Source organism: Natator depressus, chromosome 21, assembly GCF_965152275.1.
Source record: "Natator depressus isolate rNatDep1 chromosome 21, rNatDep2.hap1, whole genome shotgun sequence".
In the NCBI taxonomy this organism is placed as follows: Eukaryota; Metazoa; Chordata; order Testudines; family Cheloniidae; genus Natator; species Natator depressus.
Window position 1 is genome coordinate 8,867,863 of NC_134254.1, and position 24,943 is coordinate 8,892,805.

At 53.3% G+C, this 24,943-nt stretch overlaps 2 protein-coding genes across 10 annotated transcripts in view; one reads left to right on the forward strand and one right to left on the reverse strand.

Moving 5' to 3' along the window:
* Positions 1-6,183, forward strand: part of LOC141975573 (uncharacterized) — a 22,209-nt gene extending 16,026 nt beyond the window's left edge. For 6 of the 8 annotated variants that reach the window (XM_074936032.1, XM_074936035.1, XM_074936031.1 and 3 more), the window contains exons 8-14: positions 73-192; positions 915-1,046; positions 1,735-1,935; positions 2,817-2,948; positions 3,305-3,436; positions 4,955-5,086; positions 5,955-6,183. In XM_074936032.1, coding sequence (XP_074792133.1) covers positions 73-192; positions 915-1,046; positions 1,735-1,935; positions 2,817-2,948; positions 3,305-3,436; positions 4,955-5,086; positions 5,955-6,137 — 1,032 coding nt within the window. In that variant the 3' untranslated portion in view covers positions 6,138-6,183. Of the gene's footprint in view, positions 1-72; positions 193-914; positions 1,047-1,734; positions 1,936-2,816; positions 2,949-3,304; positions 3,437-4,954; positions 5,143-5,954 lie in introns of those variants that run through there. The other 2 variants (XM_074936037.1, XM_074936038.1) reach the window with 2 other exon arrangements.
* On the reverse strand, positions 4,105-22,963 carry PRICKLE4 (prickle planar cell polarity protein 4). Of its 2 annotated transcripts, none has more exons than XM_074936030.1 (8): positions 22,588-22,963; positions 14,132-14,300; positions 12,203-12,310; positions 11,148-11,276; positions 10,786-10,989; positions 10,161-10,347; positions 9,557-9,895; positions 4,105-9,057 (listed from the first exon to the last, which is right to left on the reverse strand). In XM_074936030.1, exons 2-8 carry the CDS (start codon positions 14,282-14,284, stop codon positions 8,504-8,506), a joined length of 1,674 nt encoding a protein of 557 aa, XP_074792131.1. In that variant the 5' UTR covers positions 14,285-14,300; positions 22,588-22,963; the 3' UTR covers positions 4,105-8,503. The 2 variants fall into 2 exon arrangements, with proteins under 2 accessions (XP_074792131.1, XP_074792130.1); XM_074936029.1 differs by having other exon boundaries at positions 14,132-14,311; positions 22,588-22,962.
* Positions 22,964-24,943: the final 1,980 nt, after the last annotated feature.

Genomic DNA, 24,943 nt, shown 5'->3' on the forward strand with positions numbered 1-24,943 from the left:
AGCAGTAATAGAGGGCCATAGAAAGACAAGAGAGAGAGAGATTCCAGCCTCTGCTCTTTTTCCTTCCTCCAGTCTAGTAGAAAGAAAAGTGTTTCATCTAAGACAGAGAAAGCGAAAACAGCAGCGCCCAAGAAGCCTGGAAAATCCAAGAAAGACTCCGCAGCTCCAGTGGAAGAACCCAAACCGCCCCAGGTCAAGGGCGGCGGGGCGGGAACGGGCTGGGTTTCCTGGCCAATGGATGGGTCCCAAGGACGAGGTTGTGTCCTAAGTCCCTTGGGTGTAGGGGGATTTGTGTGACACTCGGGTGCTACAGGGTATGGGGAGAGAGGCGAGTATCGTCCCTGCCCAAAGAGCGTCCAATCTAAGGTGGAGCCATAGGAGAAGATAACCGGCACAGCCCCTTTCCCTAGCGACTTTTTGGTGCCTACTCACTCTCTATGAGCAAGGTCACCATCTTATTGGAACTTCTTTTTCCCAGCATGCCTTGCTGGGATGGGCCCTCTATATTTGGCAAAGGCAAGCAGCAGCAACCTTACCAGGGCCATTTTGCAGCAGGCAGCTGCTGGCTGCACCTCCCTCTGTTGCAGCTGAGAAGTCCCTGGTGCAGTTTCCCCTTTCATCTCCTTGCTGAGGGCTCAGTCGAGTTCTTGGAGATGCTGAGTGAACCTCAGGTACAGAAGCCTGCTAAGGGGAGATTCGTTTCCCCTTTCTTAGGCCCAGGTACAGGCTGGTGATTGTTCTGCCGTAGCGAGGGTGTGAATTAAGTGCTGGTGAAAGGTGCTGGACTGGCAGCCTCATGGCCAACATCATGGCGTGAAGCTGTAGCCTGGGCAGAGGGAACGCAAGCTCACCCGTTTGCTGTCCTCCTCTGGTTGTCCAACCTCCTTCCCTCATCCCATCTGAAACCTCTGTAGGTCCAGCCGGAAGCTAGCCAGACAGCCACAGACCCTTCCAGCCAGGCCAGCTCTGCGCTGGATACTGAACCCCCAGCTTCACCTGAAACCACAGAGGATCTTCATCCCATGAGAATGGAAGGAACTGAGCTGGTAAGAACTAACCCAGCTCTTCTCACTCTGCTTGGAGCAGATGTGTTGGTGCCCTAGAGCATTGCAATAGCCCCCTCGCGCTAGGCGCTGTATGTACCTGTAACAAAGGGACACTTGCTGCCCAAAGGCGTTTGCAGTCTAAGGAGGACAGGATGGAATTTGGTTCTCCTTGTCCCTACGCGCTGCTTCCTTTCACTCTCCCACCTTGACTTGTGCAGGGCTCCCCTTTGGATCTCATAAGCACCCCAGCATCCTTAGTGATGCCTGTGGCAGTGCAGCAAGGAGGGTGTCAAAGTAGCCAGTGTGAAGGATTCTGGGGAGCGTCTTCCCCTTTAATCTTTGGACACTTTGCCAAGACTGACTGTAAAGGAGGCTAATTAGGATGGCAGCTTTTTGTGGCGCGGGCAGCTGTCCGGGGGCATTTCAGGCTGAGACCCACTGAACTCGCTTCACGCAGACCACCAGATGGCTCTGCATCAATAGGCTGGTTTTCAGGGGGAGCCTGAATTCCCAGTGCAGCAGCAAGCTGGAAATTGTACACAGAGAATGTTCTGCGTGCGTCTCTGCAACACTCCCCATTGCAGAGAGTAATTGGATGGGGGTGGATTTTATTCCGGGCTTCTCCGGTTGCTGAATCTCCTCTAGAATCACAGAGCTCCTTGGTCTGATTGACTGTCACCGTTTCCAGGGCCACTGTTCAGTCCTGCACCCACAGGTCCCATCCTGCCCTGGGACAGTCCTCATCCATCTGAAATCTCTCCAGGTCCAGCTGGGGGCCAGTCTGAAGGCTGCAGACAATCACAGCCAGGCCGGCTGCACTCTGGCGACTGACTCAGTCCTGGCTGACACCCCGGGGGATCTTTGTCTCCCGGAGGAAGAAATAGAGACGGTATGAGCTAATCCGTCCCCCACTTTCAGCTCTTCCCCGAGGCTAGACGTGTTGGTGCTCTGGCGAGAGATGCGATTGAAGTCCCTTCCTCGTGCCCACCTGGCATTGACTGACAGTGGATTGCCGTTAATTCCCAAACGCCCCCCCATAATCCTTGGCACCAGCTGCAGTAGCACGTCAAAGGAGTTTCCAAGACGACTGGCGCAAAAGTTTGTGGGTGGCATCTGCATGGTCCATTCAGTCCTTTGGACTCCGCTAAGGCAGTCCAGGAGACAGCTAAGTGCAGCCAAGAGGGATGATGGGGAATGCGATGTGGGCATTTGTCCAGCAGCAGCAGTCGCACTGGTCCATCGCTGGTGACGTCGAGGTGCAAGGCTGCTGAGATAGGAGTCTGCCCCCTCCGCTAACGTAGCGAATGGATAAAAGGGCGCGTGGGTCACAAGTGTGTTTCATGTGTTCCATGGTGTGGAACAGGAGGCAGTGTTGTCTAATGGTTAGAACACTGGACTGGGACTCAGGAGATCTGGAATCTGTTCCCAGCTCTGCCACTGGCCTGCGGGGTAACCTTGGGCGAGTCACTTTCCCTCCCTGTGCCTCAGTTTCCCCATCTGTAAAATGGGACTCATGACACTGACCTCCTTTGTCAAGCACTATGAGCTCTAGGATGAAAAGCACTAGCTAAGCGCTAGGGATTGTTATTACAGTAGTCTCCCAGTTGCTGTGAGACAGAGGGATTTTATTCCTGCAGAATCGCCCCTGAAGCTGCAAAGTTTGATTGCACTGTTGGAGCTTCTGGTGCTCCTGTTTCGTTCATGCACGCACACCCCCGCCCTCCCTTGGGACAATCTAACTGTTCCTCCCTCCATCTGAAAACTCCACAGGTCCAGTTGGAAGCCAGCCATGAAGCCACAGACCGTCCCAGCCAGGCCGGCTCTGATCTAGCTGCTGAGCCACCAGCCCCACCTGAAACTACAGAGGAGCTTTACCCTATCAGAACAGAAGATACTGAGCTGGTATGAACTGACCCTTCTCCTTCACCTTGGATCAGATGCTGTGGGGCCTTAGGATAAGGTGGGGTTTGATGCCCTCTTCCCACACATTATCTGCTTCCATTTGCCTGCCCCATCCTGTGGAACTGATGCTTGTAGTCCCCAGAGTCCTCTGCACTATCCCAACCATGCATCAGTGGAGGCAAGAAGACTAACCCGCCTGAAGGGTTCTGGGGAACGTTCCCATGGCCCATCCAGTCTTTTGGCTTTGATTTGTCAGTGTCTTCGCTGCCGCCGTTTCACTCTGTGCATTGGCAAACCCACAGCCCCCATGCTCTAGAATGGCATAACCTCCCTCGTCCCCTCTGTAATCTCCACAGCTCCAGCTGGAAGACAACCTGAAGGCCCCGGATCTTCTCAGCCAGGCTGTCTCTGCTCTAGCTACTTTACCTCCAGTCTGGTCTGAGATCACAGAGGAGCTGCCTCCAGTGGGAAAGGAAGAAATTGAGTTGGTATGAACTGACCTGTTTGCCCCCATTCTCCCAGGTTGGCACCTTAGGCCTGGGAGGGATTAAGTCCTTGTCCAGCCCACTTTTGTTTCCTAAAACACCCTCAGAATCCTTTGCATGGGTGCTTCAAAGCAGGTGCCAAGGCAGTAGATTCTGGGAAGCATCCCCGTGAGGCATTAATTTCTCGGCAGCTCTGCTAGGGCTGCCAGTGGTGGTGGCTTTTTTGCCAGGGGTGCCTGCCCACTGTGAACTGGGCTGAGAGCTGTCGACCTCTGTCAAGGCTGATTCCCCACTCTGGCACTTCGAGTGCAGAAGGTGGGGGCCTGCCAGGATTTTAAAAATTAATACTGGCCACTCCAGGCTTGTATTAAACTCCCAAGGTTACAGCTTCTCTCTGACCTTGGATGGGTAGATGCTGCCACCACCCAAATGCAAAACCCCTTGGAGCCCAGGAAGGCACACTTGGGAATTCCTTCCTGTGGGGTACCCTCAAGCCCTTTCACCCCCCGCCTCCGGGGAAGAACTAAGAAAGAAAACAAAGGAAATTAGCTGTTTCCCCCGGCTAATTAAACAACATGTGCATAAACCTCTTAGGACACCAAAAATCCAATCCTGTTCTTAAAAAAGGTAAATTTTATTAAAAACAAAAAGAATGAAAATACATCTGGAACTTAGGCTTTTGCTAGATTTAAAAAACCTACTTATAAAAATTAAACATCAAGAATAACCTTCTTGAGGTCCAGCTTCAAGGTTACAAGCCAAACAAAAGCATTTGGGGTTAGCACGGAGGAGTCCACAAGCCAATAAGAAATAAACAGAAATAAACCTAATTGTGTCTTTCTAGACATTTTCTGATTCATGAGTAGGTTTTAGGTATGATCCTATGATTTCCATACCTGACAAAAAGCTTTTTACAGCCCTGTCTCTGCTCTGTCCCCTCTCTCCAGAGAACAACAGACCAGACAAAGGGAATTAGTTAGGTGCCCACTCCCTTCCTTTTACCTGTGGACTTTTTAACCCTTTACAGGTAAAGCAAGTAGAGAACACCTACTAAGAGGGATTTTATAGCTAACTGGCTGGCTGGGTGTCCATAAAAGGGAGCTGCCTCCCGCTTCATTTATCACAACCTCCCTTCACGCAAGGGACAAGAACAGCGATCCGACTGTAGCGATTTTGCATCGCAGCTGACCTGGACTGGTGCCCGTCTCTGGCATCCCCTGTTCTTTTTTTAAAGGGAAACTGCCCCTTGCTACCCAGACAGGAAGCTGGGGCAGGTGGCGTAAAGCTCAGAAAAATGCTTTAAAATAGTCTGCAGCCATCCCTCTAATGCTCCCACTTTCAGCAAGCGATAAGGGGGAAGAGTTTATCGCTGGCTTCTCCACTCATGACTATTGGATTTGACTTTGGGACGATTTAATTGGTCAGAAGCCCTCTTCACTCATGTACCTGCAAACGCCCAACCCTGTCTTCCCCCCAAGCAGATTAACCTCCTTCCCTCACCCTGTCTGAAATCAAACGCAGGAGCAGCTGGCCGCTCATCAGGAGGACGCAGGCTATCCTTACCAGGCCTGCTCTGCTCTGGCTGCCCCGTTGGAGACCATGGAGTACCTTCGTTCTGCTGCCATACTGGCCAGAAAGGAAGAAATTGAGCTGGTAAGTTCTAACTGTCCCCTCTTGCTCACCCAGGAGCAGGGTAGGACCTAGATGCATTGAGGCTCTTGATGTGTGCAGGATCTAGGTTTCCCTTCCCCTTCCGAACCACCTCCGCCATCTGCATGGCTTGCCCCAAATCTCTTGCAACAGCTGCAGTGAGGGCTTCAAAGCAGGTGCAATAGGTTCGGGGGGGCGTCTCAGACCTTCATGTGTCTGCTATCCATGAATGACCAGCGTGATCCTGGGTTGGGAAGAACGAGGTGGGAGGCAAAACCCCACTGCCAGCCTGGAGCAGTTCAGGACGAGTGAGTTTGGTGCCAGGAAGTCAAAGCAACCTCACTCCTACCCCCGTCCTCCTCCTTGCTTTGTTTTCTTGTGCCTGTGGCCGTCACGGCATGCGAAAAATATTCTTCCTCCTGGATTCACACTCCGCTGGGGAGTGGATTAAACTGCCAGGGGCTTGGGGGCAGTCTGAGGGCTGGCCCTGTTGTCTTAACACTCCCTGGTGATTGGCTGGCTGGCCCATCTGTCCGCCCCTGCGGCTGAGGCTTCAGAGCCTGACCCCTTGCAAGGCTCTGGTGGTAGCAAATGTTCTGGGCAGAGGGAGGGACCGTCCAACCAGAAGCGGGGAGAGGTCCTCGGGCCGCCCAGCAGAGGTGTGTCATGACAGCAGCAGGGATCAACGAAAGCACTAATTATTGCCCCAGCCCTAAGGGGTGCCACTGGCCTGAGTCGTAGGGTAGCTCTGATCATTTTCACGGGGCTGCCCGTCGGGCCTCAGGGGGGAATCTCAGGCACCCAGGTTGAGTTTAGGGACTTGCCTGCCCACCGCCTCGTCTGACAAGCTCCCCTTCTCCCCTCCCTGCAGTCCTACCAGCAGTCCAGCCTGGCCTTCGCTGTGGTGGCCGCCATGCTGCTGCAGAAGGAGCCCTCCATGGAGGCGGCGATGGGCTCTGCGCTGCGGGCCAACCTGCGGCAGGTCGGGGGCCACTGCCTGCGGGAGCTGGAGCGCTTCATTAGCAGCTACGACTCGGGCTCCGCCCGCTTGTGAGAGGCAGCACAGCGGGCAACGTCTGCTCCGGCTCTGAGCCTGATGGGTGGGGGGTGAGAGCGATGGCGGGGAGGGGGGAGCGCTACTAAGGACTGGGGCTGGAGCCCCAGCAGCGGGCCTGGCTGGGATGAGAAACCAGCAGCTGCGGACTTGTGCGGCTGCAGCTGGAGATGACGGGGTGGAGCAGAGCCCCCAGCGTGGAGGGCTGCAATCACGGTGCTGATGCGGGACAACGGCATGGAACGGGAAAGGGGCCGTTGGCTTGAAGTGGCAGGGAGGGTTCGTAATTTAGGAGGGGAGGGGGACTGCCTGGGGGGTAGGGCCGAAGGGGTCAGTAGCCGTGGGGATGGATAAGTGGTGCCAGAGGGGCTGGGGATGGGTGGAGGGTTCTCGGGCGGGGCTGACAGAAGCCGAGGCTGAGAGTGATGAGCGACAGCCTCCTCGGGATAACACTTGCAGCGGTTTCACCTGGCCAGAATCGGGGCCCCTGAGCCTCATGGTCTCCTTGAAGGAGAGGAGTCCCCGCTTGGCTTCCCTGAACTTTGAAATGTTTCTTTGTTTGTTTGTTTCTGGAGAAAATTGTTTTATCTCTGAAAAATAAAATGGCAGGCAGAGGGCAGAGCGCCCCCTGCAGCTGCCCCTGCGCCATCAGCGTTCCTGTGTCAGTCTGCTCGAGTGTGAATACAGCCGCTCACAGACGGAGCCGCTGAGGGGAGTTAACGGGGAAGCTGGTAAATAAGGCAGCAGCTGTTCGGCTGAGGCTGTTACACGCTTGTTTCAAAACATTCAGTTTGGGGCATTTCTCCCGTAGGAGGAACTGGTGGCTCTGCTTGGCGCAAGGTGTGATGCAGGTAGCTACAGGAGGTGGGATTTTTAAAGGAGCTCAGGGCTGGATTATTTTCAAGCCCTCAGCACCCAGTGTGCTGGGCTCCTCTGTCCGCTTAATTTTCTGCCTAAATCGGAGCTGGACTCTTCTAAAAATATGGCCCTAGGCCAGCTTAATCCTCAGTCCCAAGGCAGCTCCACGGAAGCATGGCCGCCCTGCTCTTCTGTGATTGCAATCCTGGACTCCCCACCCAGCTCTGCTGATGCACCTCGCTCCTGACTTGCAGCTCCCCTGCTCTTCCATACCTGGGCTCCTTCTGCTGGCCCTGCAGCACTCCCACCCCCTCCTGTTTAAAAGCTGTGCTCTATCCCGCCAGCATATTCCGTGCCAATGACTTAGATCTGGTCCACGCCTAAAATTTAGGCCAACCCGACCCCTTGTGTAGACGCAGGCAGGCCAACAGAAGGATTCTTCCATCGAGGCAGCTATCGCTTCTCAGGGAAGTGCATTAACGGCATGGACGGAAAAAATTCCTTCCGCGATTGTGGGAAGCACTACATAGCTGGGCTTCTACAGCAGCTGTAGTGTAGACGTACCCTGAGTGGAAGGGAAGCCCCTTGCGAGCAGCGACTGGACCCCCTTAATGCAGTGAGGCCCTTTCCTTCTTCCTCCTGCAGGCAGCAGTCAGGCAGGTGGCAGAACATGTCCCACCCAGACCTGCTTCTCTTATTCACACCCCAACCCCTTTCAGGTCCAAAAAAGCTCAACATGGTGAAGCTTAGGAACTGATCTCTTGAATACTCCGGCACATTCACAGTCTGCCCCTCGCCACCCCCGGGCTGGGGGCACTTCGTTGCTTACTGTTTGGTTGTAGGATTTCAAAACCCTCCTTCTCTCTCTCCAAACTCCAGTCATCCTCCTTCAGAGCTTTCACTGTGGGGGAGAAAGCCGCACCCGGCCCTGAGCTGAAGGATCCGGTGTCCATCTTTGATCGGTCCTGGTGGGCTGGCAAAAGGGGCCAGGCCACCCCTGAATGTGCGCACCTGCCTGAACGGGATTCTCAGCAGGGAGGTCCTCAGAGCAAGAGTTCCCCTTTGCCGGAGCAGCCAAACCGAGCCACCTGTGTCCTGCCCCTCGGAGCTCTCCAGTGCTTGCAAAATCCTTCGATGGGGCAATGGAGAGATTTGGATTGCAGGCACCGTTGCTGTGTTAACAACCCCGCCCCCCCTGCATTTCACAGTGAAACAGGCTCTGGAGAACAAACAGGGCTGGCTGGTTTGTCTTTTCCCATGTCTGGGTGTGACGTAAGAGAGGGGATGTTTGTGCCTCCCCCTGAGGGCTGTCTGCCTTCCCCTCCCCAGCTTGCTGTACCTGTTCTTCATCATGGGGCTACTTCTGGTCCCCTGGCTTGTCTGCTGGGGGGACCCTCTGGTTAAATACACTTGGCTAAGTAACAAGTTCTTCCTCCTGCTGTCCACCCCCTTTCTGTCCTTTCCATGCTGCCTGGGGAGCCCTTGCTCTTTGCCCAGCCTTCCCCGTGCTAGGAAATGCTGCAGTGTTTGCGGCTTCCTCGCAGCCTGGCCAAGTGCTTGCTCCTTCCTGCCGCCCTGCCAAGGCCGCTCCGTTCCCTGTCGGGGAGGGCTGGCCCAGCCTTCGGGATCGGTTTCCCAAAGAAGAAGCCCTCCTGCTCCGAGTCTGAGTCCGAGGAGGAAGAGCAGGTCGGGCACCAGGAATCTTCTTCCTCCATGACATCCGGTGAGCGGGCATCCTTGAGCGATGGGCCAGGGCTCAGTCGTGCTGCCGGACTGGGGTCAGTGGATGAACTGATTCTAAAGCGCGGAGCTCCCCGGCCTGGGGGAAGCCTTGCGAGCGTGCTCCCTGGGAGCTGGTCGCCCAAGGCCCCAGGTCCATTCAGACCCAGTTCACCGGGCAGGGTGGTGGAGGATCGTTCCTGCCCCGGGGGAGCGGCAGCTGCCTGTGCCAGCGCACTGGGGTAGGGAGTTCCCTTACTGCTCTCCTGGAATGCTGTCCCGTGGCCATCCTGGCTTCTGCATGCGGGGCGCGTGGAGGCTTGATCTGGAGAGTCCTCCATCTCTGAACGAGGGGAGAAGGAGAAAGAAAAGGATCCAAATGTGCCCCTCACCACCATGCCCCCCATCCCCGCTTGATGACAACTGCCGCTCAATGCTGGAGCCCAAGCGGAGTTCTGCCTTGACATGTACATGGAAGCCGACGGGGCTGCATAAATCAGGGCAGGATTGTCCCCACCCTACGTCTTACGCTGTGGTATCAGCTGCTGGCCACCGCTGGAGATGTTCCCGAGGCCCGACCGGCTGATCTGCCCTGGTAGAGCCTATGGGCCTGATTCTGATCCTGCAGACCATGCAGCCTCCCAGGGACTTCACTGGTGTGGGCAAGAGCAGAATGGTCCTACGCTCCAGCCAGCCTGGACACTACGTGCTGGCAGGAGGACATGCCCTGGCCTCTAGCTGCTAAGGGAAAATTCCCTGTCCTGGCCGTTCGGGATCAACGTTCTCCTTGCCCCCAATTTCCGCCCCCCCCGCTTTCGAAAGCGGCTCACGCGTGACTGTACCCTCTGCCTCTGCCCTCCGTTGACAGGAATCGCCACCCATTGCTGGAGCCGGAGGGGCGCTCCCTGGCCCCGGGGCGCTCCTGCCGCCCTCACTGCTGGCCCGGGAGGCGGGCGTCGAGTCGGGAGACGGAGCCGAGACAAAGGCGGAGTCGGACGAGTCCGAGGCTGTGGAGGCCCCTGTCGCCTTCTCCAAGCTGCAGGCCTCGGAGCAGTAGAGGAGGTTGTGGTGGGACGTGACCGGCTGCCCTCGCAGCGGTTTCTGGCAGAGGGTGCAGCAGAAGCAAGAGGCCCGGGCGTGCCAGTGCCGGCCTTGGTGAGTGGCCTGCTCGCTGTCGACACCTGAGGGACAGCACAACGAGCGACAGCCCACACAGAGCCGTTACAAGGGTAGGAGGCTCTTCCTCAAGGTGGTGCCCATCCTCTCCCAGGGAGGTCTCAGCTGGGCCACCCCATGCCCACTGCCTCCCATTCATTCTAATCCCTCCGCCCGGGAACGCTGGCTGCTCCAAGCCCCCCGCAGAACCCTTCAGCCTACTCTGTACCCCCTCCGACGCCTGGTGCGATTGGCCAGCTCAGAGCCGTGCCCGGTTTGCCTGCTACCTACCGATGAGCTCGCCGCAGGCCTGGCAGAGCTCTGCGTAGAGGCTCTCGAAGCAGCTGCAGCAGCAGGGTCTGCCGCTGTTCATGACGTACCTCTGCCCCCCAAGAGGCAGGTCGCACTCCAGGCAGCAGAAGTGCCCCGGGTGCCAGCGCCTGCCCTCGGCCTCCGTGCACTTGTCTGTGAAGATCAGCTGGCGAGAGAAGGCACAAAGGAGACCTCAGCCGGATGCCAAAGGTGGAGACGGAGCCCCCAAGCTGGTAGCATTTGGATCTGGGTTGGAACCCCTCCTCCTGCAAATTTTGGGGGATTTGAGCTTATTTCTGATGCTAAGATGGGGATGATCAAACTTCATGCTTCAGGGCATAAATGGGTTGTTGCCGGGGTCAGGAAGGAACCCCCCGCTGCCTCTGTACACCCCATGGACAGCATTGTACAACTGGGCATCTTCAGCTTCCTCTGAGCATCATTGGCTGGAGCCAGGACGCAGGAGTAGAGGGACCAATGGGCTGGTGCAGTATGGCGGGGATACCGGACTAAACGGAGCCGAGGCCTAGCGTGGCATAGCAGTTCCGGTGACTTCAAAGTGGGACACGGCCCCCGGTGCCTGCGCAGTCACTTGTGTGCCTACCTGATCGCATGCGGCGCAGCGTGGCCGGAAGAACTCCGCGTGGTGTCGGCCGCAGTAGATCTTCCCCTCCTGGTGGAAGTAGATCAGGTCAACCAGAGGCTGGTGGCAGGAGTGGCAGACAAAGCAGGAGGGATGCCAGCAGGACCGGTCTCCCAGCCTGGATGCAAAAACCCCCAGGTCCCCTGTGTTCAACCTCCTGCCGCACTGCAAGGCAAATGGATATCATCAGCCCCGAGAATTGTCCCGGGACCTGTGAGCTGGCCAGTGAAAGGGGCATAGCTGCAGGTGCTGATGGGCCCCAGGCTACAGCCTGGCATGTCTTGGAAACAAAGGAGGTTGGAATGGGCATGGCAACGTCTTACCTTTTCACAAAGGCAGGCAGAGGGCACAAGGCATGCAAATCCCTGCCCCAGTGACTCCTGCCTGCGACGGGCGCTGAATGCTTGCAGTCGCCTCCTGTCCTCCCCCCCAAGGCCGGGGCAGTACCTGTCCTGGAAAGGAACCAGAAGATAGCATCACAGCAGCAGGAACATTGGGTGTTTCACCCCTGCAACCCAGTGCTCAAATGTGGAAGAAGTGCTTGGATGCTGTGGTGATGGGCATCACATTGGAGCATAGGCACAAGTGCCAGGAGTTTGGATGGAGTTGGGAGCCCAGGTGGCCGAGCAAAAAACAATAATTTTAAAAAACCTAAAAGGCCGGCTGGCCAATCAGGAGTGGAGGAACTAAGCCGAATGGAGCAGCATGAGGCCCTGCTCCCCTGCCCCTCGAACCAGCACTGGTTGGAGTGGTCACACCTTTGGCCGCCACGGGCACGTGTCTACATTGCAGAGCCAGTGCAGAATTTGGCATCACTGGCTTCTACTCAAGAAAATCACAGAATATCAGGGTTGGAAGGGACCTCAGGAGGTCATCTAGTCTAACGTCTAGCTCAAAGCAGGACCAATCCCCAATTTTTGCCCCAGATCCCTAAATGGCCCCCTCAAGGATTGAACTCACAACCCTAGGTTTAGCAGGCCAATGCTCAAACCACTGAGCTATCCCTGCCCCAGGGGGAGCCAGGACTGCGAATAGCAGGGGCAGCAGCAGGCCAGGGATAAGAGGCATTGGCAGAGCAGAACATGGGGGATCCCAGAACTGGAATACTGGGGGGGGGGGGGGCGGGGGCGGGGGAGAGGGGCTGCAAAGCAGGATTGAGAAGCATCAAAGCTGTCTTTGGAGTGGGAGGACTGGTTCCTCCAGGACAGGATTGAGGTGCACAGGATGATATGGGAGAGGGAGCTAAGGCTGGAGTAGCAGAGGGTGGCAAAGCCTGTGGGGTGGGGAAGAGTGAGCTTGGCTCATGCTGTGGAGTGATGGATGGATGAACCATAGCCAGCATACAGAATCCCCATGGGAAAGGCACTGCCCATCTTACATTGCAGTCCTGCGGGGGCAGCTGCCGAAGGAGAGATTTGATGCGGAGCTGGCTCCTGATGGCAGCAGGCACCGTGTCCGCTGAGGGAGAGTCGAAGCACGAAGATACCTGGGGAATTCACACAGGAGAGACGTGAAAAGATTTCCAGGGTGTTAATAATGACAAATCAAGGATTAATAATTGGTCAATAATCGATCGCCAATAATTGATGCAAATGTTAACGGTGATGATCCGTTTAGTGAGAGGAGCTCTCTCGAGTCCGGATTAGCTCAATAACAACAAGCCTCGAATAGATCAGCTTTGAGTGGATACATTGATTTAACAGTTAGTAAAAACAGCACAAACCCAGAGAGGCAGACGGTTGCTGACAACCTGCGTCCACTCTGCAGATGGTCTTACTTCCCCTGTGATTTCTTAGGCTAATTATTCCCTTACCCCTTATTGTTTATCATTCCAATCCATATCTATTTCCCTCTTTTGGTGTATACATCTCCTTAGGTTCTTTTCTAAGTTCCCTGTCCCCTTATACCTTTCCAGCTGCCTCAACAAGATCTGATTAGAGATTGTTTGTTCTTTTTTTGGTAATAATGTCGTGTTATACCACCTGAAGACATTTTGTGGTTACTGTCACTACACTATCGGCTGCAGCCATTTTCTAAAACAATGGTTCTTAACCCGGGGTAGGCACAGGTCTTCCAGGGGGGACATCAACTCATCTAGATATTTGCCTAGTTTTACAACAGGCTACATAAAAAAGCACTAGCAAAATCAATACAAACTAAAAGTTCAGACAGTGATTTGTTTATGCTGGTCTATGTACTATACCCTGAAATGTCAGTCCAATATTTACATTCCCATTGATTTATGTTAGAATTATATGGTAAAAATGAGAGTGTCAGCAATGGTTCAGTACGAGTGTATTTAGACACCTTTGTATGTTTATGTCTGGTTTTGTAAGCAAGTAGTTTTTAAATGAGGTGAAACTTGGGGGTACGCAAGACAAATCAGACTCCTGAAAAGGGTACAGTAATCTGGACAGGTTGAGAGCCACTGGTCTAAAGTTATTGCTTAGTAAAAGCCCTGCTTAAAATGAGCTTAACTGCAAAGCAGCATGGGACTCTTGCTCCTAAGCAAATCCCAGGTTCATTCTTTGGCCTGTTTTAAGTGTCAACACGGCTATTAAGTTCCATTGCTGGGTTAATCTCTCACAGGCAAAAGGAGAATGCAGATCTGGGCGTGCTATGGACCTGAGCTAGGTCCCAAATAAAGGGAGTTGGATTGTCTCAGGATGTGCCTGGAAGTTTTGTTTCTTTCATGTTAGCAGCCTGCTTGCCGGAGAAACCCGGGCCTGAAATAAACACGTTGGCAGGGCCGTCGGAGAGCAGTCGGCACAGTCCCCATCAGCACTATTCCCCTCCCTTGTATTTGCAGGCGCCCACTGACACAAGCCCCTAAAGAAGCCCAGCGAGGCTGCAGCCCGCTAACACAGCACTAGCCCTGCTCTGTCCTCGGCGCTGCGGGGATCCCGGGAAGCCAATCGAGCGACCCTGTGATGGAATGGGAGGTTTAAGCGGGACCCGTTGCAGCCCTCTCCCCTCTTGGCTGCCACTGGGCGTGAGCCACTGTAGGGCTTGCACGGGAGTGGAATGAGTGGGTGGGGGGCCCAGCAGTGGCAGAGCTGACTGGGGGTAAGTGACATGGTGGCTCCCAGACACACTAACAGCGACCCAATGGGGACCGGAGGTGGGCGCAACAGCGAAGAGGCATGCTTCATTGAGGGAGGCGCAGCGAAGGTGGCCTGTTTGGCACGTGCAGTAGCCCAGGCTCAGATCCTAGGGGAAAATCTCAGCCCACCGATACCATCTCACAGGACACTGAGCGGAGGAAAAGCAGCAGGGGCTGCTGAGCCAGAGGAGGACTCCTGCCTACCTCTGCTGGGGCAGCGTCTGCTGCGGGCTCCAGGTACTCTTCCAGGGCGCAGCCGGAGTCACTGTCCGAAGAGGAGGTGGGTGCGAGGCCGGCGAGTGTCCCACTGCAGGGAGGTGTGTCTCTCTGGGGCCATGTAGGGCTCGGCAGGGACATCAGCAGGAAGCAAGAACTGAAACAAAGCTAAAGTGAGATGGGACAGGGCTGTTAATGGGGCAGGCAGGACGTCCAGGCAGACTGGTGCTGCTTGGAGGGCTTTCAGATGGGACCTGAAGTCTTGTTATGGTACCTCTGTCCAGGCCAGGTCCAGCTGGTCATACAAAACCTATACGGAACCAGAACTCTTGTGGTGTCTATATGGGATAGCTACCTATACAGTGCCTGGATTCTTTCCCCATACAGAACCTATATGGTGCTTGGTAGCATTGCAGAATTGGTCTGGTGCCTTTACCCATACAGAACACTTGAGAGCCTATGGAGAACCTGTATCATGAGTGCTTAGTGACGTATGTTTACCGCCTTACAGGACTGATATGGAGCCTACTGTATATACATATGGCATCAAAAGAAAGCAGAGGACCTTCCGTCTTTACTGCAGGGGGGGGGATTGAGCAATTCCACCCCAGAGGTAGCTGCATTTCAGTAGCAGGCAAAGCAATGCAGGGGTACACCGAACCTCCCGTGTCTCGAGCCTTCAGTGAAAGGCAAGGGAATTTTTCAGCTGAAGGAAGGATTATTCAGAGAGACCTTGGAAAGTTAGCTGGAGATAACAGGAGCTCTCTGGCTCAAGTAATGACTGTGGAAAGGGTGCATGTTGCTTTGAAAAGCCGGGGGAGGAGGGTTGGATTCTGTGCTGAGCCATGGCTGGAAGGAATTAAAAGGGAGCCGTGACAGACCCTGGGAGAGGCCCCTGAGGTGGGAGGGAACCAGAACTGGATTTCTGTACCCAGCTGGAATGGACTCTGAGGTGCACACAGGCCAGGTAGGGGAGAGTTCCCCAGCTGGTAAGAGCCCTATGTTCCCATAGTTATCCCATGATTTCGCATCCTGTCACTCAGTGCAGCAGCAGGAAGCAGCTTTAATCTGTCTATTCCAGTTCAGTGGAAAATGATTATTTTTCCCTGTGAGCCCCCCACGGGCCTGTTATTAATCATCCTTCCCTCCAGCCCAAGCAGCCACCTAACCCAGCAGACACCGGGCACCCCTCCTAGCTAATGGTTACACTGTGGAAACCAGCCCCATCCCCCCTGCGTCTCTCTTTCACCGCTGGCTTCCTTCCGCGCTTCGGTTTCCAAAACAAAGCCAAGATGTCAATGTGATGGCTCGCTCGTTCAGCTCCTGCGGTTCCTTGGATGCCTTCCCAGAGGCCGACGCTCCGCGGCTGGGTTTCCTGTCCTAGCGCTGAGCAGAGAGAAACCAGAGAGCCTGGGGCTGAGGAAGAGCAGAGGTGGTGCGTTTGCAGGGCCATGACTGATCAGCAGCACTGCCCAGGGGAAGGAGCTGAGGAATTTACGAGCCATATGACACAGATTGCAGCATGTGGGGGTTGTAAGGCATTTCTTGATCTACGCTGCATCCAGCCAGTCACCCCACTGGGAGAGAGTCCAGAGCTGGACAGACAAAGTGAGCTGCTGTGAGAAATCTCACCGGCATCACATCGTCACCCTTGCATCCCGCCCTGACACAAAGTGGCAGGACCTCCTGCCACCTGTAGAGGGTGAGGAGCCCCAGTGGGCCGGCCTATATTCCACCCCGGTCCCGAGGCCCGCCGGGGATATCAGTTGGCGGCTCCTTCAGTGGCCGTGAGCACGGCGTGTACTTGGCACGGTTCACCCCTATCCCAGACGCCTGCCCCTTTTGCGGCGTGAGGGAAACCCTGGCGCATGTCTACCTGGAGTGCACCAGGCTGCAGCCCCTATTCCGGCTCCTCACAAATATTTTGTTACGATTTTGGTTGCACTTTTCCCCTCACCTTCTCATCTATGCACTCCCTATCCGTGGCCCCCTAAGTCATGGGACCTCCTGGTCAACCTCCTCCTGGCCCTGGCTAAAGTGGCCATCTATAAAACCAGGGTGAGGAGGTTGGCCGATGGAGTCTCCTGTGACTGTGGGGCCTATTTCCGATCCTCCGTCCATTCACGTCTCCGGGCAGAGTTCCTCTGGGCGGTGTCCACTGACTCTCTTGACGGCTTTGAGAAGCAGTGGGCGCTGTCCGGGGTTCTCTGCTCGGTGTCCCTGTCTGGTTCCCTTCGTTTGACCCTTTGACCGCACTCCTGTCCCTGTTGTTCATTAGTTGTCCCCGTAATTAATTCATTTCCAGGTCCTGTGGACCCCCCTCTTAGGCTGGGGGACGGGGGGATCCTTTAGCACTTCCTGGATCCCCCCCCCCAAAATCAGTTCATTCATGAGGCCCAAGTCAGAGAGGGAGTCTAAGCTGCTGTAACTTATGCCTGGTGTCAGCGCCCAGCAAAGGGTCCATCTTAACTCCCTTGACTTGGCTAATAGACGGGAGTCACACTGTAACTTTCAAAGCCAGCACACGCAGCTCCCAACTCCAGTGAACCGTACTTGAGTTGCATGGCCTGAGATATGTACCTGTGCAGCACGCCATGATCCCAGCCCGTTCCCCATGTGCACCCCTCTGCAGTGGGCAGACCCATCTATACTCCCAACGCGTACCCCTCTCCAGCATGCACACTTCTCTGTGCTCCCAGGCTGTTTCCAACAAGCTATCCAACAACCTCTGGAACTCGTTGCCAGGGAATGTTGTGAAGGCCGGAACGCTAACGGGGTTCAAAAAATAATCAGCTAAGTTCATGGAGGATAGGTCCATCAGTGGCTATTAGCCAAGGTGACCAGGGATGCAATCCCATGCTCTGGGTGTCCCTAACCTCTGACTGCTAGAGGCTGGGAGTGGACAACACGGGATGGATCCCTTGATGATGGCCTGTTCTGTTCATTCCCTCTGGGCACCTGGCATTGGCCACTGTCGGACGACAGGATACTGGGCTAGATGGGCCATTGGTATGACCCAGCATGGCTGTTCTTATCTTGTTCTCTATCCCCTTCTGCAACGTCCCTTTTGCATCTGCCCGATGACCAGTGTGTACCCATCTGCAATGCCATTTCAGCCTGCCCCTCTGCTACACTATCCCACTGCAACACACGCCCTTCCGCAATACAGATGCTACTCCAACGTACACCGCACTTCAATGTTTGTGTCTGCAAGATACTCCCCTACCCTGTCGCCCACATCCCAGGATAACCTGCACCTTTCTCAGGCACAGAAATATCATCCACGAGTAGGATCAGCCGTACAGAAGGCATGTGAAGTAGATCTCTCCCCCATTTCAGAAGAGCCTGGAATTCGGAGTGCTCCAGCTGTGCCTAGGAGAGCGAGCTTTGGACGGAGAGCTCAAGGGGTGCACTGGGGCTTTTAAATCCAGCCGCTGGTGCAGCTTTTCGGAATTCTTGGTTTTAATGAGGGAATGGCTCTTTTTCTGAGTCTCATCCACATGCCTCTCAGGGCCTGAGACCGCTCCTCCAAGGTAATTAGCACAGGGAGCTCAGGTTTCTCTGTTGGGTGCCTGGGTCAATAATTAACTTAGCAGATTGGCCGATGACCAGGAGGAAAAAACAAAAAGGACTGATTGCCTTCTTCCCAGCACCCTGCTCCCAGGAAGGCAGCAGCAAGTGGCAGGCTCTAGAATTCTGTGCAAACTTGGAGGAGGGAAGGGAGATCTGTGGTTCCTCCAGAGAGACCACAATTACGGGTGGGGAAAAAGGGGGGGGGAACAGACACAAACTTGCCTGACCAATCTCTGCATTTTGTCGACCAAATGGCACGCCTGGCTGGCTGGGCTGGCATCACTATGTGATGGCACTGGTGTTGCAATGCCAGCAAGGGAGAGCTTTGCACTTCAGAACTCCATCTCCGTTGCATGAGCCTCAGAGGACAGAAGCCTTTCACTGGACAGGGATTGAGATCTGGACACTATTCCTGGCTCTGCCACTGACCTGCTACATGGCCTTGGGCAAACCACTTTGGCCCAGATTTTCTGCTCAGTATTGCAACACCTAGCCCGGCCCCTCAGGGCCATGCTGCCTAGTGGTCCCAGCCCGCGGTGCCCAAGCTCCCCATACAATGTATGGGGAGAATAGGGTAGGGGGACTCCCTCAAGCGCTCTGGGAAGCAGGATGGACTCCAAGCCCACCAGTGGTACTAGGGTCTTTTTTGGTGGTGGTTGGGTGGCCAGTGGCCGCTTTTTGGGGGTACAGTAGTCTGGGGTGCGGGCTGCCATCATACTGAAATTCCAACTGGTGATTTCATGCCAGTTTCCAAGGGACTGGGCCTTCCATCACAGTTGTATCCTCCTGGCAGTCTCAGCAGAGAGGCCAAGGATGGACTGGAGGCTGAGGTCTTCTCTTCCTCCAGTTTAGGGGTGAAGGTAACATAAGAGGAGCTGGCATTGACACTGTACAGACGTCAGACTTCAGGGCTGGCAGCATGGGACCTTCCATCAGAGCAGTAAATGTTGCTTAGCGACAAATAACAGGGTGGTATCCCTGACTGGAGTAAGGCCGTCAGGGAGGGTTAGGCTAGAGATTAATCCAGCCCCTGGAGTCCTACCCTGTGTTTGGGTTTTATGTGACTAATCAGTTTGGCCATCTGGACAATTCCCCACAATTAGCAGGGAATAACAATAGCTAGCACCTCCCTAGGCGGAACCAGGCAGCTCCCACAGGTTCATCTCCTTTGTTTCTCTTCAGCTCCTTCCCCCTCCTCAATTTGTTGGCTCAGTCCTTCCTTCCCCATGTCCTTGTCTCTCTCCCGTCCTGTCCCCTACCCGGCTTTGAAGGCAGCCCCATTAATCACTGGCTTTGGCGCTCGCTCGCTCTTCCATGTGAAAGAGGATTTAATGACCTTGTCCGGCTCGCCCCTCTGGTGCAAGGTTGTTCTCTTTGCTGGCAGGCTTATTCCTTTGCACAGAAGTGACAAATATCTGGGGGAGACTAGACTAGCTATGAACTTGAGGTGCTGGGCAGCTCATGGGATCCCTTGGGAGAGTACCTTGTTGTCTCCACACACACGCCTCGCTGGGGCTTTTCAACAGCTACGTCCCCAAATCAGAACTGCAGTGAGGAGGTACAGCTCCACCATCGAGTTTCTCCTGCTTACACCAGGCCTGAATTTGCCCATAAGGCTTGGAACCCAAAATGGGGAGGCCGGCCTCCTAAGGTCTGTTCCTGGCTCTGACCTGCTGTGTGACCCTGGGAATGTCACTTCCCCCTTTGGAGTTTGTTTCCCTAGCTGTAAAATGGGCACAACAGTAGTGACATGAACCTTTGTGAAGCACTTTGAGATCCTCAGATGAAAGGCACTACATGAATGTGAAATAGTATCTTGCTTTCCTACATTAGCTCCCCACGGGCCACGCATGCTACCTTCCATCTCTCTTATGCCAAGACCGGTACGTTAACTTTCAACTCATGCTCAGTGTAACCTACTCCTTCCTTGGGTCCAAATGCAGTTTAAGACTAAAACAATAAGGATTTACCTTCATCTTTCATCACTCTCTTTCTGTGCACACCATAATCTAAGGGCCCTTCCATTTCAGTTTTTGTTATTTAATTTTTCCGGGGAATGTATCAATGTTTATTATCACAAGCACAAGAACAAAAACAGGTGAAAATCAGTGCAAAAAACTATTAATAATTTTTTCTGGGTAAATATTGGGGTTTATTTTGGTGGACAGAAAGACGGGGGGAAAAGTATTCAGTAGATTCGTGTTTTGAATTCCATTCATCAGCGTGGTTTGCTGCAGAATGAAAACAGAACTCAAAACACAACGCCACCTCTGAGTTTAAGAAAACAATAGCTCTCTAATCCCCAAATAAAACTTTTCATTTGAATAAACAGTTTACCGTTGTACACTTAGAACTAGTAGCCTATAAATATTTACGTTTAATAATTGGGCCACACCATTTGCAACGCATACTCTCAACTTCATCCTTTTCTCCTGTTTTTTAAAAACTTTCGAATACTTCCTTGTGTTCTGAAATGTATTCGGAGACAGATTTTCGTTTTCTTCTCATTTTAGTGCGTGGCAGCTCTTGAAACCGTTATCTGCGAACAGCTTCAAATGTGTACGTGGTGGGCGTGAGATTCGTCAGTACGTTCAGATGCACACGCACTTCAGAGTTTGCGTGCGTGCCTGTTTGTTTGCTGTGTGTATCTTCTAGACTAATGCATAACCTTACTTCAACAGGCAGCTTTGCATGTACACACAGACTAATGCAGTGGTTCTCAAACTTTTGTACTGGTGACCCCTTTCACATAGCAAGCCTCTGAGTGCGACCCACCCCCTTATAAGTTAAAAACACATTTTTATATATTTAACACCATTATAAATGCTGGAGGAAAAGCAGGGTTTGGGGTGGAGACTGACAGTTTGCAACCCCCCCCCCCATGTAATAATCTTGCAACCCCCCCCCGAGGGGTCCCGACCCCCAGTTTGAGAATCCCTGGACTAACGTATTATCATAACACATATATTTCATGCCATGTACGGTATTGTCCTAATAAAACAAGTTATTTTTTATAATATTTGAATGATACAAAAATAGAGCGAAAATCAGCAAAACGTGAATAATACTTTTTGTAAAACCCTGAATTTTTTTGGTAAAAATTGGTTTAAACAGAAAATGAAGGGGCTTACGTACTGTCTACTGCAAACTCACTACAGCCCACATTTTCAAACATGTCCATGCATTTTGGGGTGCCCAACTTGAGGCACCTGGGGTCTGATTTGCTGAAGTGCTGAGCACCCCCAATGTCAGCAGGAGTTGCAGCTACTCAGCACTCTGCGAATCAGGCCGTCGGGGTCTCAAGGTGGGCACCCAAAATCCTAGGCCACTTTTGAATATATAGATCTATGCTCCATTTTCACCACCTACTGTCACCTGCCTACTACGCTAAAAGCTCTAGGGGAGATGACTGTGATTCATTATAACAAGAGGTTTGTTCGTAGCTGTGCTGAGCAATCTGCTGAGTTGAGTGCTGGTGAAAGGATCCAGGCTGGCAGCCCCAAATCCATAGCAACGTGTGAGCAGGTGTCGGCTGATGCTGGTCAGAAAAATTTGAATGAAACTTTTTTTGGAAAAAAAATAAATAAAAAAAAAAATCAACATTTGCTGTTTCATCAAAATGTTCCTTGGACGTGGAACGATTTCCACTCAGTTTTGGCACATCCCTGCTTTCTCGGCAGCCTGCCTCAGGGACCCTAGCTGTGACTATGCAGGGGTGGACTGCTTTGGGGTCAGGATCTTTCGAGATCTGCATTCCACTTGGTGGTCAGGATTGGAAGAAGGACCCCGGGGCTCCAAGACAACCCACCCGGTAGACCTGAGCCAGGGCTCCCTTCCCTTTGGTGGAATATTTCAAATTTCTTTGTTTTCATTCCAAATGAAAGCAAATGTTCAGAATATCAAAATCCCTGCAAGACTGAATGGCCTTTTCCCACCCAGCGCTGTCTCTCTCACACACATGGCTAGATTTTCCTTCCCACTTAGCTCCCCCCTTCATTTAGGTGCCCATTTTAAGCACTCAGCACCCAATGACGGCCTCTCCCGGCTGTGACAATTACAGCCAGATTTGCCCAACATGCTGGGCTCTTTTGAAAATCGAGTAGCGCCTACATAGGAGCTGGGCTTTTTGCAAATACACAGCCCTGGCCTCCATCATGGGCACTGAGCTCTATTGAATATCTGGCCCCTGTTGTCTCACCACCTCTTGGGGAGCAGGGAGGGCGGTGTTTTGTGCACCCCTGCCCATTCAGCGCTCGGCCTGCCTGCTGGCAAGGGGGGACAATTCGTGCCAGTCGCAGTGGTGTTTCCTGTCCCACTCAGAAACAGGCAGACGGGTAAGCTGGAAGTGAAAAAGTTCGGTCTCCCCCAACTAAGCAGCTGAGCCACCCAGTTCCTGTTTTATGTGAGGGGGAGTCCCCTCTTCCATATAGGATTCCTGAGGCTTGTTCTGTGGGAATTCCCTCAGCTTCCCCAAGAGCGAGGGGGTGCCTCTATTATACACCTTGAAACGATTTTCACAGGGGGAACTCCCCTCCCCAATTCTTTCCCCCTTCTCCTGCCATCACACTGCAGTAACTTCCCAGGCAGGGAGTGTAGAGATCTCCCCCTCTCTAGGATATTGCCTTCTGTTCTTTGCCCCATATGCCAGCCCAGCTCCCGGAGCTTGGCGCAGCATGCCCATAGGTGCCAGAACTGGGGGGTGCTCCTGCACCCCCTGGCTTGAAGCGGGTTCCATCATATGCAGGGTTTACAGTTTGGTTCAGTGGCTCTCACCCCCCCCCCCCACTATATAAATTGTTCCAGCACCACGGAGCATGCCACCCCAAAGGACCTGCCTGCCGGGAATCACAGCACCCCAAGAGATCACATACCTGCCGCTTCCTGGGGTCCCCTCCTTCCAGCGCCGGAGCCCAGATCTGCTTCGCCCAGACGCAAAAAGGTTTGTATTCCTGCCCTTTTCCTGTCGCGCCCCAGCGAGGGGTGACCAGAAAACAAGGGTGAAAAAATCGGGACACTTTTTTTTCCCAGGGAGGGGAGGATAGTGGCTTTATACAAGACAACGCCCCTAATATTGGGACAGCCCCATAACATTGGGATGGCTGGTCACCCCCTTCTCCACCTGCTTCAAAGGGCCGCGGGCAGAGGGGGAACGGCTGGGAAGGTTGCGCAGCAAAGCGAAAGGAAAACACCCAGGCTCCACCAGGGATTTTCTTCTTTTTTTCAAAATCTGCCTGCCCAGGAACCTGGCCCTGTGTCAGCTGGGGTCCTAATTACGGGGCTTCTTAGCTTAAACCTACAGAGGCAGCCAATGGCAGCAGGCAGGGAGGGAAACGAGCAGAGGAGGCGAGAGGAGACTGTTGTTAACCCTGCAGGGGAAAGATCTGGGCGCTGCTTTGCGGCTCACCACCTCTCTGTCCTCTGCCTCTCTCCTTCCCTCCATCTGGTGCCTGATCCCCCTGCTTCACTGGTGCGTTGCTTTTCCTCTCTGTGGTGATTATTATGCTACACAGATCGCAAACTCTTCTGAGGCCTCAGCAAAGAAGGTCAAGATAATTATCCCCTTTTTAGAGACGGGGAAACTGAGGCACGGATCAGTGACTCCTTCCTTAAAACTCGCTTCTGCCATGATGCCTAAAATAATTAAATGAACAGTGGTTAAGCAGATGGAGAGCCCTGACTATGGTTAATCACATTTATTTGAGCATGAGCTCACAAAAGCTCATGCTCAAATAAATTGGTTAGTCTCTAAGGTGCCACAAGTACTCCTTTTCTTTTCACATTTATCATAATTGTCTCACTGATACCTTAAATCTGTTAGTCTTTAAGGTGCCACCAGACTCCTTGTTGTTTTTGTGGATACAGACTAACACGGCTCCCCCCTGATACTTATACCTTGGGTTCCCCTCTGTTGGCTGCATTACCTGTTGTCTCATACTTACATTGTAAGGTCTTTGGGGCACAGATTGCCTTTGTGTTGATTTCTACAGCACCTAGCAGAAGGGCTGGGGCCTCTAAGAACTACGGCAACACAAATAACTCAAATGCTGCTGCTGACTGTGAAGTGACTTGCCCTGGGCCATGCAGCCAGGCAGTAGCAGAGGTGGGAAGAGCCCTCCCCAGTGTGCCCTATATGTATCATCACATCTGTTCATGCCTATTCTACAGCATTTTATTTCCTGCGCTGTCCACCTGTCAAAAACAACAAGAAGAAGGGACCTGTGCCAGTCCCTAGGTGTGTATCAAAGAATACTACCCCCTCTCAATTCACCCAGGGCGGCTTTCTAAAAGGAGCTCCAATCCAGGCACATTCAGCTCGACCAGAGTCCTAAAGGGAACTATTCAACCAACTTGTACCCAGTGAAAGTTAATCTACTATGTTTGGGTTTGGTGTCAGCTTTATCTTGACTGCTCGCTGTTCCGGACTTTGTTCCATTGAGCTGCTGGGCCTTTCTTTACTTTTCCTGTGTATTTTCCGCACAATCTGAAGTATTGCTGCCTCCTCTAAGTCCTCCTTGTCCATTCACTCACTGTCACTTGTGTCTATTCCCCCAGAAAGGGGAGCATTTCAGTCACACCTAAGATCCCACCTCCAAGCGCAGACATTCATAGAGTCATAGAATCATAGAAGATCAGGGTTGGAAGGGACCTCAGGAGGTCATCTAGTCCAACCCCCTGCTCAAAGCAGGACCAATCCCCAACTAAATCATCCCAGCCAGGGCTTTGTCAAGCCTAACCTTAAAAATATCTAAGGAAGGAGATTCCACCACCTCCCTAAGTATCGCATTCCAGTGTTTCACCACCCTCCTAGTGAAAAAGTTTTTCCTAATATCCAACCTAAACCTCCCCCACTGCAACTTGAGACCATTACTCCTTGTTCTGTCATCTGCTACCACTGAGAACAGTCTAGAGCCATCCTCTTTGGAACCCCCTTTCAGGTCGTTGAAAGCAGCTATCAAATCCCCCCCTTACTCTTCTCTTCTGCAGACTAAACAATCCCAGTTCCCTCATGTGTTCCAGTCCCCTAATCATTTTTGTTGCCCTCCGCTGGACGTTTTCCAATTTTTCCACATCCTTCTTGTAGTGTGGGGCCCCAAACTGGACACAGTACTCCAGATGAGGCCTCACCAATGTTGAATAGAGGGGAACGATCACATCCCTCGATCTGTTGGCAATGCCCCTACGTATACATCCCAAAATGCCATTGGCCTTCTTGGCAACATAACAACA

Coding starts and splice junctions, on each gene's coding strand:
- PRICKLE4 (XM_074936030.1), bottom strand. CDS start 14,284: ATGTCCCTGCCGAGCCCTACATGGCCCCAGAGAGACACACCTCCCTGC. Junction 11,277..12,202: donor TGCCCCCGCAGGACTGCAAT/GTAAGATGGGCA, acceptor GTTCCTTTCCAG/GACAGGTACTGCCCCGGCCT. Junction 9,896..10,160: donor GGCCTGCGGCGAGCTCATCG/GTAGGTAGCAGG, acceptor GCTGTCCCTCAG/GTGTCGACAGCGAGCAGGCC.